At 38.6% G+C, this 13,933-nt stretch overlaps 1 protein-coding gene across 2 annotated transcripts; it reads right to left on the bottom strand.

The window, feature by feature from the left end:
• Positions 1-6,633: 6,633 nt before the first annotated feature.
• LOC148854529 (cytochrome P450 85A1-like) lies at positions 6,634-11,307 on the bottom strand. 2 transcript variants are annotated; one of them, XM_088940983.1, is made up of 9 exons: positions 10,397-11,307; positions 9,422-9,743; positions 8,903-9,052; positions 8,581-8,826; positions 8,404-8,490; positions 8,243-8,321; positions 7,345-7,451; positions 6,935-7,059; positions 6,634-6,837 (listed from the first exon to the last, which is right to left on the bottom strand). In XM_088940983.1, exons 1-9 carry the CDS (start codon positions 10,738-10,740, stop codon positions 6,753-6,755), a joined length of 1,545 nt encoding a protein of 514 aa, XP_088797109.1. In that variant the 5' UTR covers positions 10,741-11,307; the 3' UTR covers positions 6,634-6,752. The 2 variants fall into 2 exon arrangements, with proteins under 2 accessions (XP_088797109.1, XP_088797110.1); XM_088940984.1 differs by lacking the exon at positions 10,397-11,307 and adding an exon at positions 9,968-10,089.
• Between the last annotated feature and the right edge of the window lie 2,626 nt (positions 11,308-13,933).

The following is a 13,933-nucleotide window of genomic DNA, read 5'->3' as shown; positions in this document are numbered from 1 at the left end:
CTGCCATTCTTATAACCGTCACCTCACCTGTAATCCACCCCCCCCCCCACCCTGAGTGGACGAGAAAGAAATGATTTTTCTGAGCAATCCTCCAGGCTCCAGACCCAAGATTCAATTTTCCCGTATGAGCATTCGATAAATATATCAGTCCGTGGAAGAGTGAAAGGGTCACCACTATCCCCCCGTAATCTTAGATAGGTCGTTTGAGGGTTTGTCGCGGTTCATTGCTGTGCTAAAACACTAAGCTATCCGAAGGGGAGGAGAGAAAGGGGAAGGGAAAAAAAAGAAAGATCGGGGAAGAGAGAGGACTTCGGAAGTCTCGCTGTTGTTCATGTATCGTAAGGTAAGAGAAGATGAATTGTGTTTTTTCCAAATACTTGAGTAGTACGGGGATTAAAAAATATTGCATCGATGAATTTGAACGGAAGACTAACAGAAGTGGACTTTTGTTATAACAAAAAGAGAGGAAAAAATTACGGTATATATTGGATAACTAAGGGTTTGCTTGATTGCTGAGAAAGGGGTCAGAAAATGAAATATTTCCCACTTATTCTCCATTTCTTGTGTTTGTTTACTGGTAAACAATGTTTTGAGATGAGAAACAAGAGGGACACGGGATCCCAAAATTAAGTGAGCGGGGTCGCACCAAAACAATGCGACCTCGGTGAGAAAAAAAAAACGCTAAGAAAATTGCTTGGGTTTGTCAGAGCAAGAAGTCGATCATCTCCTCTCTCTCTCTCTCTCCACCACTAACCATCTTCTTCTTGTTATCAGCGCCTCCACCACCGCCGATCATCACCACATCCTCCTCCAGCATCCCAACCATAACCTCCTCTCTGTTTGCTCATTCGCCTACTCCTCATCGACGATAGAAATTGAGGACTCATAGCGGCCAAAATCGCCGTTGACGACAGAAAGCTCCTTTTCACTTCCGTGCTAAACGTTGTCGTCGATAGAAATCGAGGACTTGTAGCGGACAAAATTGTCATCAACAACGGAAAGCTCCTCATTCTCACGCTAAAGGTCGTCAGCAACGGAAAGAGGGAGACGGAGAGAAGGAGGGATCTCTGCAACCAAACCAAAATTACCTTGAACTGCATCAGACCCTGCGACTCATGGCGTGAACAAACCCTTCCTCTTCTTCTCTTCACCTCGTCTGTCGATGCCAGAATGTCTCCAATGCGTTCTCTTCTTCTCTTCACCTCATCTGCCAATGCCAGAATGTCTCCAATGCCTCCAATTTGTCCTCAATAAATGCCCTTAAAGTGCCCAAGGTGGGAACTCGATTTTTGTGTTTGCCATGGCCATGAATAACTATGGCGCTCAGCTGAACCTAATTGCATATGGGAACTTGGTTGTCATGATTTCATTCTCATCAGTAAATAAATCAAAAGCTTCGAGCAACCACAGGAACTTGGTTGCCGTGGTTGTCGTGGCCCAGGCAACCACGGCCAATCCTCAGCGAGTGTGAAGGCATTTTGAAGAGGTTTCATTACTAGATGGATTGTTGTTCAAGTAGAAGAAAAAGAGACAGATTGTTGGTCCATGACAACTTGGTCTGTGATTGTGCAGACCTTGTTTTTGATGACCGAGTTCCCATTTTTCAAAACAAAGAAGATTGCTGGAACAAGGTTCGCAACATCATGAAACGACCCTATTGACCAAAATCAAACTCTCCATAGGAATCAATGCTTCAACCGTTCTCAAAGTCTTGTTATTCTTTCTCTGTGAAGCTCTCTGCAACTAATCTTCTAATCAGCTTTTCCTAGGTTTCATCTCATTTTTCTTTTTTACTAACTTCAATTTTGTGTCTTGGACAAGAATCTTGATCTCAACGAGTCAAAAATTATTGAGAACAATAGAGTTTTTGTGCACTTTTCAGTGATTTTCTTTCAAAACCTGTTCATTGCTGACTGAAACTTGAAAGACTCAAGGAGTTCTTCTGTGCTGAGTTAGATGGAGTAGATGAAACATGGATGGAGGATTTGGGTGGTTTTGAGCAACATTTCTAGTGCGGAAACAATTGCGAAGGATAAATGGAGTGATCCGAGTGGAAATTTTATCAAAGTTGGTTGATTTGATTTCCATCGAACAATTGTGAGCTATTTTTTATCAAATTCTATTCCTTGCAAAACAAACACTAAAAAGTGAATTTTCTCAGCAAACAAACACATTATAACTAACTGAGAAAATAAATTTTCCTTTTCTCATCCCAATTTTCTCAACAATCAAACAGACCCTAAGAAAAAAATGAGGGAAATATTGGAGAAAATACTAGTACTATTAGGACTTCTTTTGGTTGTTGGCAACTCAACTACATCTAACACACACACACATATATATGTATATAGGGATATACTAACATTAATTCTCTTAAGATTTATCCACTAACATTAACCAACCACCTACAAAATCTCTATCCCTAACTCCACTACTGATACTTACCTAGAAATCAGGAACTAACTTATTTGACTTGGTAAACAAAACAAATGCAAGTAAGCAGAAAACAATTACTGGTTTTTAATATTTGTCTCACAGCCATAATACAGGGGTCTTTGTCGCAAAACAAATTACAGGGGATCTTTGTAATTTACTCTTATTATTTTGTTTAAATAAACAGCTAAGATCATCACTTGAGAAAGAAAAATAATCCAATAATGGTGAGATCTAGAGCTGACTTGGACTGGGATCTTTGTAATTTTTAATATTTGTCTCACAGTCATAATACAGGGGTCTTTGTGGCAAAATAAAGTACAGGGGATCTTTGTAATTTACCCTTATTATTTTGTTTAAATAAACAGCTAAGATCATCACTTGAGAGAGAAAAATAATCCAATAATGGTGGGATCTAGAGCTGACTTGGACTGAGAAGGTAACTGTCAGTCTGTCACCTCCTCTCTCCACGTTGGAGTAGGAAAGTTCTTTTATAGAATAACCCTTGGGCTATGCATGATTTGATAAAAAATAAGAGAGAAATAGGAAGTTCTGACAAAGTTCTTAGACTATACCCGCCAAAAAAAAGAGAAAGTTCTTAGACTCATGCTTGGTAGATTTGGTTAGGGGTTGACTTGCCTCAGCTCTTCCTATTCTAGAGTCGGACTGAGTAAATCCCCCAAGGTCATGGACTGTTTGGGAATGTCAAAAATGGGTCTTTGCCCCTTTAGAATGTAGACTAGGGGGATACTTGAGGCCAATGCTTCTTTGCCCTTTCTTCTTTCTTATAACCATAGACAGAAACAAGGGGTTTCCCGGTTTCCCCTCAAGCTCAAGCTGCGTTTGGTTTGTAAGAAAAGGTAGAGAAAAATCTGTTATTGCATAATTTGACCTTACAGGCTTACAGATCTTTTGGTTGTCCAGAAACCGGTAGAGAAGAATCAAGGCTGGAATGTGGAAAGTGGAAACCTGTGTAAGGAGTTTGACGACGCATATCCTTTATGGGAAGGAAGCCCAATCCAATTTTTATGTCAGATCCGCATTTTTGGACAATTTTAAAACCAGCCCTATTGTGCTAATGAAAAACCCAAGCCCACTCCCGCCTCCGTCCAGTCAGATTGAGGTAGAAGTAGAACACAAACACAACAGAGGTTTGGTGTCTGGACACTATTCATGGTCAATTTTGCTGGTTCCTGGGGTTTTAAATGTTTTTTGTTTGCTAGGTTTGCCTTCAAGTGGGGGGCTGCTGTTGATTGGCTTCTATGAGACTACGGGCTCTGCTTCTGGCATGATTGGGCCTGTTGACTTGTGATGTATGCCCCTTTGGGCCTGTAGTAAAATTCTGGATAGGCATTCTCGGATTTAAGCCCATCAAGCTAACCGTGCCCAATGTAAGCCATTTGGTCTTACATCCGACATTTTAATCAAATTAATAATTTGAAAGCCTTCTATGGAGCCCATTTGGTGCTGCAACTCTAGGGAATTTCAGTATGGAGTAAGGCATGGGTTCTTACCTATTACTTGCTTAAGATGATACTGAAAAACAAACTAGTAGGGGGGGGGGGGGGGGGGGGAATGCTCCATTCTTTCCCTGGGTATAACGTGTTTACTCCAAATAGCAGGAAGTAGTATTGCCCATTTATGGTGTAACAGTGACAACGATGAATCAGGCCTGATCAACAGTAACTTGGTCATGAAGATGGTCGACAGACATCATTTTAAGTAGCTGATACAGTCTCGATCACCTCACCCTGAATAATACAGGATTGTAAGTAGTTGGTCAATAATCTCTTCTTCACTGAGTAGTTGATCAATAATCTCTTCTTCCATTCACCATTGTTTTCAATATGCTAATCTGATGATATTCTTTCATTCTATCAAGTGGGAAAGTTCCCCAAACAGGATAAAGAAATGGTCAAATTATGAATTATATACTAAACCTTGAATCCATAGCTGTAATTTGTCCATGAAAGGTTTAATGAGTAGTGAAAAAGTCCCTCCAACGAAATTAAAAGTGGATGAGGTTTCCTGGTTGCGTATAGGTACAGGGTTCCAACTGCAACTAATAGAGTTTTCATCGTTTCATGGAAACCAATGAACTTTTAATATATCTTCATCTTCTTCCCTGATTGAGAATTCCTCTCTCTTGATATTGTGTCAATAACGATACACATGCACCACATCAGTACTGATTGGCTCTTTTCCACTTTCCAGTGGTTCGCTAGCTGCTGGATCTCAAGTGCTGTTTAGTGTTTACTTACTATATATGCAGTTTGGTGAAAGTTCTTTTGGGTTTTGAAGATTCAATCAACTGAGCCCTTTCGTTTTCTCTAGGACAACCATAGTTTTTTTTTTCCATTATTTCATCCCAATAACTGAGGTAGGAAGACCTCATAGACTGATCAATCTTAGGCAGAAGTTGGTGTTCTGATCGTCATGGTGGGGTTGTTGACATGCTTAATAAACATCCACATGAAAGTTTCCTCATCTAAAACTATTAATGGTCAGGTTTCTGATGAGATTAGGCTTTAGTCCTCCTTTGAGTCTTGAGGTTTTCAGTCCATACATTATGTCATTACAGACTGTGAAGAAGACAGCAAATACCAATTTGAGAGTTGAGACATAAACATAAAAGTTTTATTTTTGCTTGAAACTTGAATGGCCTATAAATGGGCTTTCCTCTTTCACTGGCATTCTTTTCCAGGCAATCTTCATTTCTTTTCTTTTCAACTTCCTTTTCTTGGAAAGGCTACTGGATTGATTAGGTTTAGCTTTTATCATTCATATCCACGTGCTTATTTTCTAGTCCTGTAAATCAGACAGTCTACCAATGAAGAGGAAGCCATAGACAACAGGACAGGCCCATTTCTGGTATCCCTTGCAAAAGGCTCGAAGTGAAAACTGGGGAAGTTATAATACACTCGGTTGGTATCGTTTGCTGAGACATTTTGCTATTTTTGGTTGTATTTCTATAGCCGCTCTCTACCTCAACTTCATCATGGGTTCTACGAATAATGCCAAGCCCATCTTGCAACTTGCAAGCTTGTGGGTGCAGGCCCATACCCCCCCCCCCCCCCAATGGACAGTACTCAGTAGTAGTAGCAGCATCGTTGACCCTCCTGCACTTTGTTGAGAATCATCTATATGCAGGGTTTATTTAAAGGAATGGGGAATGGAAGAGATTAGAGTGATGCTTGGGACAGATGCCGATTTCTCAGAAATTGGCACCACATCAGAGACAGACCAGCAATTCAAAAATCACTGATTATTTTGGTATTTGGTTGGCCGATTTCTGAGAAATCATAAAATTATTATTAAAATCAGGGCTGAAAAGAGAAATCAACAAATTAAATAATTCCTCTTTTCAAACAGATTCTGATCATTTTTTGATTATGTGAGATAATTTCCATAAACACAAGAATCATTGTTGGTAATCAATACCAAGCAAAACCATAACCAAATTTTGAAAAATTAGCTGACATGACATCAATGGTACCCTACAAACAATTTCTCAGAAATCAGTGGTTTTTTGGAACTATCATCAGAGGACCCTAGTTGGTAGGTACAGAAAGTTAGCAACTAGCAATAGGTTGCTCTTCACGCCCTCAGAAAGGTTAGCATTTAGCACCAGAATGGGCTGAGAGTAGTCAGCCAGAAAGCCGACGTGAGCTTGTGCTGTCATAGCGTTGCCTCAGATTCAGATGTGAATGCGATACAGCGATAGAGAGAGCCAAGCGGTTGCCGTAACAAGCAGTAACAGGTTAAGAAACGAGAAAAACAAGTTAAACAACGATCCCTTGGCCTTCTATTTCTTGTTTTTCTTGCAATCAATTTTAGTCGACGTGTTATGACAGACTGCCTCGTATCTTTGAAAAAAACCCGTGAAGCTCATTTTTTTTTTTCTGAAATCAGCCACTAATTAGACAAGGTTGTTTTAACAGTTCAACAGGTCTCGTACCAATGCAAAGAACCTGGACATGGCCCTCTGTAAGCAAATCTTGATTTTCATGTAATTTCGTCAACAGGGTTGGTCCTGATTAGCTTTCTCTACTTGGACAGTTAAACGGTGGGCAAGTATTTCAAATATTCCTCCTCTTGAGTCTTTAGATTCTTCCAGCAGGAATTAGTCATCTGTCAGTAATTTGATAACATGAGCTATGACGACTAGGGTGCCATTTACTCGTATTCAGAAGGAGCCAGTTTGTTGGTTTTGCCGACAAAAGGAAAATTTTGTTATCTCATTTTATTCATCTGTAGGAACATCTTTTACATCCAAACTTCTATAATGCTATATTTCTGTACATCCATCTGAAGAACATTTAATAACTTGAAACCCTTATATGAAGTCCATTTGGTGCTTCAACTCTAGGGAATTTTAGTAGCTCATCTCCTCCAACTTCCCACCTGCAACAAGATCATTCAAGTGCAGAGTTATTCAAAGTCCATTAGATGTTTAAGATGTTACAGAAAAACAAACCAGGAGGGGAGTCGTGTAGATTACCTGTATCTAGTCACAAAATAGTGAAGAAATGTGGAGATTTCTGCTACACCCAATTCCTTCCCTGGGCATAGCCTGCTTCCTCCTCCAAATAGCATGAAGTAGTTGTGCGATTCCAAACTCTTATCCTGAATGGACAACAATGGTTATTTAGCCAATTAATAAATATGATTTACTAAATCTAACAGCAGTGTGGCAATATGGGGCTTCAGTTATGGCAAACTGTAGCAATGCCCCATAAGCAAATTTGGCCTTCCAAATAAGCTTGTACACTTTGTAAGCAAGGAGGTAAAGTAAAAGAAAGATAATTGCTATTGACTCAAGGACCATCCAAGAGTTTCTGATGATACTGATATCGCTCTTTCCATGGCTCAAAACTCCAAGAAAAATAACTAGAACTCATGGGCACTAACCAGCCATCTCCATGGATTGAAGGTAAAAGGCTCTGGATATAGAAGTGGATCATAGTTGACTTCCCTTGTGTAAACATATATTTTCCACCCTTTTGGAATAACAAATCCTGAAAATAACAAAAAACAAATGTTAACACATTTTGGTAATCAACTTCTAGTAATACTCAATGAGCATCATGTGATGAGAGGACATGAAATTGACTATCCCCAACCCCAATGGGGGCTTAGCAACCGGAAGACACAACATATCGATCAGATCACTTAATTGGTCCACTGCTTGAAAGAGTGAAAGGAAACTATGGGAGCACCAGAGGAACCCAACTCTCTGATCTAGAAACAGAAATGGAACATGATAATGTTCTTGAACTCTGTTTTTGTTTTGGAAGGCAAAAACAAGTTGGTTTTGTTTTAAAAAAACAATGCATGTTTCTTGGAATCATCAAAATATTGTTTTTTAAAACCATAACAAATTTTGTAGTGTAGAAATTATATGATTTATGGAACATGATATAAAATAACCAGATAACACATGTTCTTTAAATCAGAAGTTCAAGAATATATTGTTGGTTTCAGTTTTGGAAATGAAAAACATGCTTTCTAGTTTTTTTTTTAAGAACCAATTTGTTTCCAAACCAGCTGGTATGTTTTGTTTTGTTTTTGGAACTGGAAACAAGAAAAACATTTAACATTGAAGATCACCCCCTAAATGCTTGGAACACTTTTTCTAAAAATCGAAAGGAGTAAATAGTTTCCCAATAGGAATTGTTAACCATGAATTTTATATAAACTGGAAAGGGGGAAAAGACAGAAAAATCAGTCAGATCAACACCATGATGTCATTTCACCAAATAGCAATACAAGTTGCAAACTACAACTAGCTCAGGACTCTTGAACCCACCATTCAATTTCATTTCGTGAGTTGTTTTCCTCAGCACTCCATTAACAATGGTAGCTAGTCTTGCAGTTTCAAGGATCACCTGCATCAAGAAAGAATAATGAATTTCATTTCTTTGATTTCCTTTTAATTAAAAGAAACAGGCGGATCACTAAATTGCTTACAGCACGAGTAAAACTCATGGATTTGTAATCATTCCAGTTGATTGGATCCTCTGGTTCCTTGTTTCTTCTGATTTCTAAATGTTCTTCCTGAAACAGAAACCAGATAAAAATCAGGAAATCAGACAAAAGAACATAAAATGAATTTATAAAACCTAAAAGGAGCAGTTCCAAACCTACCCTTAATTGTTCAAGTGCTCTCGGATGATCATGGAGGAACTTGACAGCCATCATTGAGGTGGTTGATACAGTCTCATAACCCGAATACAGGATTGTAATTAGCTGATCAATAATCTCCTCATCACTGAGTTTGTATCTTGAGTCTTCTCCTCTCAATAGGCCACCAAGCATGTCATGGTGGATAGATGAAGAGGCTCGTCTTCTCTCTATGATTGTTCTCAACATGCTAATGATATTCTTCCGTGCCTGTGGAACTACAGTAAGTGAAAAGGTTCACCCAAAAAAAAATAAGACATCAAGAATCATTTTTTCAATAACATACCTGGAATCCACGTCTGTAATTTGTCCCTGGTAGATTGATTGGCAGTGAAAGGGTCCCTAGAACCAGTTTATAGAACTCTGGCTTGAAGCCTTCAGCTATCAAACTGGATTCGATGCCAGCAATCTGATTGAGTGATGACAACAGAGCCATCTGCACAAGAGAACAGAATAGTGTAAATTAAAACTGGAAATGACCAACTAATGGGATTTTCCTCTTTTTTGCTGTTATGTCTATTTTTCTTGGAAATATGCAAGTTTTTATTCTACCCAATGACTCGGTGAATGATCTATTGATTCTGTGAAGCTTAAAAAGTAAATTTATATTAAAAGCTAATAAATTTCTCTCTTTTTGCTTCTCTTCTGCTATTTAACCACAAGGCCTTTACGGTCGTTCACTGGATCTCACAGTTTATTTAATTGAAATGCAGACAGAAACAGCAAAGAAATTTAGCTACTGTTAATCGATAATGTGGTTCGTTTCTGAGTCAGAGTTGTTTTGGGTTCTGAAGATTCAACTAACCTCTTTCGTTTTCTCTTGGATATCGATAGTTTTTCCATCCCAGTTACTGAGGTGGGATCTCATAAACTTATCAATCTTTGGAAGAAGTTGCTCTCTGATCATGACAGGGCTTATGAGGCTAAGCAGGGCTCCTCTCATAGACTTGTGTAGTGGACCATGAACAGCAGCAATGTTGCATTTCCCCAGAATATCCAACATGGACTGGGGGTAACCGGGAATAAGACCTTTTCCTTCGTTCAACAGTATATACCTGTTGATCTCTGGATCCATGGAAACTATCGTAGGGCAGCCCAATATGTGTGATTTGAATAAGCTTCCATACCTGTTTTGTGGACAAAGGAAAGGAAAACTTTCACATATTGATGAAAATTGTAGAATTACAGAGGGAAGCTGTAAGAACGATAAGTGACTTCGAATGGTAATTCAAATCTAAATCAGCAAGAAGACCCAAGGTTAAAACTGTTTCATAGAAAGAAAACCCAAGACATAAAAGCTTTTTCATGCTTAAAATCTTCATAGCCTTTTTTTAATCAAGAAATAAACCACCTTCTTGAAAGAACCAAGAGCTATTTCTCATTAACGGTATTCTATTCGTGGGAGGTTTGCTAGACTAGAAAGCTAGAAGACCAACTTATATCAGTAAAAAGGAGGTTCCCTTTTTGCATGTAAACTAACTTGGAAAGAGAGCTAAAAAAAGCTTAAACAGGATACACGTTTTTGTAATGGTAAGCACCAATGCATCTGAACCAATATGGCCAGAAAAAGAGACAAAGAAGAAACCATCCCTAAAACAAGGAAAAACTGATGATCTTAACCATCAAAAACAAGCCAGATAAGGAGAAAGAACAAAAAAGAGCGAGAAAGGCATGGTCGTGAAAGAGGCAATATTTCATAAATGCATTAAAATGGGTAATTAGCATCGAGAGAAGAAGAAAAGAAGAAACACCATCCATAATAAAAACAGGGAAAACAGACCTTGCTCTCTGGTTTCTCATGAAGCTTGGCCCTTGCTTCAAAAACTCTGTAGTCTCTCCAGCCACAGGCCACCCCATTGTCCCCGGAGGCAGCCCCTTCTTCCTATATCTCACCTCATTCCATCTCAACAGGGCAGTGCAGATACAGAGCCCCAAAACCACCCCAAAAACCACCACCAAAACCGCCATTGGTTCTCCCAAGAAGCTCAAAACACTCACTAGAGAGTTCAGAGAGCCGTAAATGAAATGGGTACGCTCTGATGCTCCGTTGCTCACGTTCAAGTCAGTCAGTGGTATATATAGGCCGCTGGACTGCTTTCCAAGGAGAGAGACCACAGCGCACATAAGCCAAAGGCCATGCACGCCCACCCAGGATCCTATAACCACTCTATTAAAAACCCAATTAAGTCAGTAAAGCACAGGAAAGACTAAAGAGCTTTCCTTTTTTTTTTTTTTTAACCAAGCTCTAACCAGCCTCTGCTCATTCAAGCGCTACGATTCCAACTTTCCAAGATTTGGTAATTAATTATTTGGGGGGAGGGAGTTGGAGAAGGGTGAAGAGAGAGAGAGAGAGAGAGGTGCGAGATTGAAGGTTGTAAATTTGAACAATTATGTAGGATATTGCAAATAAAAGATTTTTAAGGAATTAAACTGTGAAAAGGAAACTCCCCATCTCGGCCTCCCGCCCCTCCCGCCCCACTAACGTGTCACAGGTGTGAAGTGGCACATGGTCGCCACACTATTGGAGGCAGAATAAAAGTACTCTAAGGCCCAGACCTTCACATGCCTGTCAACAAGATCTACTAATTCCAATGGACAAATCGCTAACAGACGGACTCTTGGGCTGCCATGTGAATTTCGGATTATGTGTGTGAGAGAGAGATAAAGAGAGCGTTCGGCGTTCCTGTTTTTAGGTTTTTAACTGCAGAGCTGTTAGGATTTTTGTAGGGAGTGAGAGCTGAGACAGACAGCTCCTCTACCAACAGGTTCTCAAGTTTTAACTGCAGAGTTGTTAGGATTTTTCTGGGGAGTGAGAGTTGAGACAGACGGCTCCTCTACCAACAGGTTCTCAAGTAAACACTCTTGTCGTATGGTGAGGTTGTGGACCGAAAAAATCTGAAACTCAAAAAAGATGGTCCATAGAAATTGTTGTCTATGGACTTGCTATGAATTACATGGAAAACCTCCTACTCAGTCAATGAACCAGTGATCCGGTTCGTTCAATAATTGAACCATTTGACCGGGCAGTGGATCACAGGTCAAATATGTTTTTTCTCTTTTTTTTGTTTTCTTGTATTTTTAACCATTTAAATTCATTTGTCAACCAATTTAACTGCTAGCCCACCACTTTTTTTTTAATAAAAATGAAAAACCCACCACTTGGACAAACAAAGAAATTCTAATTTTAGATCAATTTTAAAAGCATCGGTTCCCAAAATACCCATGTTATTCAATAATAGCGCGGCTTCATTATGAAATTTGAAGTGGTTTTGGTTTGTTAATAGATTTGTTTTAAGTTATTTAAATTAATGTTTTCAATCCACCATTAACCGTAACCGGATGAGTAGGACCGGTTAACCTGTCACCCAACCAGGATTTTTGGTCTGTCTGGCGACTAAACTTCTAATAAATAGTGTCGATTGAGTCAACAACCCAATAACCGGTTTGGTTTACTGTTCAACCCAATCAGTATGTCATGGCCATGGGCCAGATATATCTTTTTTTCTGTATTTGTTGTATTTTTAGCCATTTCTACTTTTAATAACTACTATTCTCACTCATTATACATGTTTTTTTTTTTTAACTTTAAAATGATGAGCATATGATACAAGAAACATGCCCAATTTCTTATATAATTATGACATCACAAGTCCACCTGTTTGACTTGAATGATTAAACCACTGGGTTACCACCCAAGAGGAAATATGGTCTATTTCCATCATTTTTAAAATAACACATATAAGTTTCTCTATCTACAGGGAACCAAACGCCCCCTTATAAGTTAACAAGTCATTAAATAGTTATAAGTTGATTGTGATAATTTTGTGTACACTGCATCCTCTGACCATTTTATTCATTATTTATATTATATAAAAAAGATATTTATGTATATTTACCTTGAGCTAGTACACTATATATACTAATCTTTCAATTAAGCCAGTAGAAGGCATTGATCTTCCTGTTTGAATGATGTGATAAACAACAAATAGCAAACTGGAACTGCAAATCTGTCTCTTTTTAACCCCTTCAAAGGAGATGAGTATATATATAACCATTGTTGTAAGTTGTAACCCATAAACCTAAATGTGGTCTGTTTCCAACATTCCACTGGTAGGTACTAGACCACCCACTCTGTCAGGCTTTGTAGGCCATATCGTGAGCCATTTCATTAGATATATGTTCTATTTACAATATACTGCAATCCTACTACATTAACAAAATGTGTCCACAGATCAAAAATTTATAAACTATATAGAAAAAGGAGTTGGTCTTCCAACTGGCCACTTGCCTCATCAGGTCAGCAATTAGTACTTTAGCATCAGATCCAAGTGAAATTCTTCTTTTTTTTTTTTTTTTTTTTATTCTAATCCCATATTTTTGTCTTCAACTGGCGTAAAAATTGGACTGGATAGTGACTTCAGGAAGACCATCAGATTCAGTATAATCCTTAGATAGAGATTTGACGTACATAAGATTTCATTCTTTTATTTATTCAATGATCCATCAAATTCACCCAAACGATATCTTAAATAAGAAGCATGGTGAATTACGACTTGACAAGTATCATTGTATCTTCTAGTAGCATACATACATTTCTCTAGTATTGCCACGTGTATATGCCTTTAAATTGTGACAAGTGGCATAATAATCCTATCTTTTATTTAAATTCGTCAGAGGAGAAAATGTTGCCGACATTGAAGCCTTGTCTTTAATTTAACCCATGTAAAGAAAAGAATTAAATTAAAGCATGCAGTATAAATGGGGATATGAGATGTGAAAAACAACTAAGTAAGAATAATAGTATATATGAGGGGGGAGCTTCACATGCATCATCTGCTGGACACGCTAGCAAAGAAACAAAAGACACGCCACTGCCATGTCAGTCATATTAACTATTAATATTTTTCTTGCTGATGTGGCAAATAGTGGTTGAAGCTAGGGATATGCATGCAATGTGTGGAGCTAGCAAAATACACTAGTTATGGTGGGGTCCAAACAAGTGCAGAAAAGGGGTAGTTACTAGTTACATACACAAGGAATAAGGGAAAGGTGCTGGCGTAAAGGGATGTATATGTATTAGATATGGAAGAAGGAAAAGGGAAGCAACAAACCCATACCCACACATGCCATCTTTTATCCTTGCTCTATTAATAAAGTTATGATAACAACCAAGCCTTGGTTGCACGAGGGCCTCATTTTTGTTCTCTTGTGCTTTATTTTGGGGCTGATGGGTTCTGGGTACCTCTCCTTTTCCAACATTATTTCCTTTTAATTATTGATTTCACAGACACATTCACACACACACACGAATGGGCAC

This window comes from Nelumbo lutea, chromosome 4 (genome assembly GCF_056320005.1).
Source record: "Nelumbo lutea isolate HS-2025 chromosome 4, American lotus-T2T, whole genome shotgun sequence".
Classification (NCBI taxonomy): domain Eukaryota; kingdom Viridiplantae; phylum Streptophyta; class Magnoliopsida; order Proteales; family Nelumbonaceae; genus Nelumbo; species Nelumbo lutea.
Note: the sequence above shows the minus strand (reverse complement) of the source record. Positions and strands in the feature narration are given on the sequence as shown.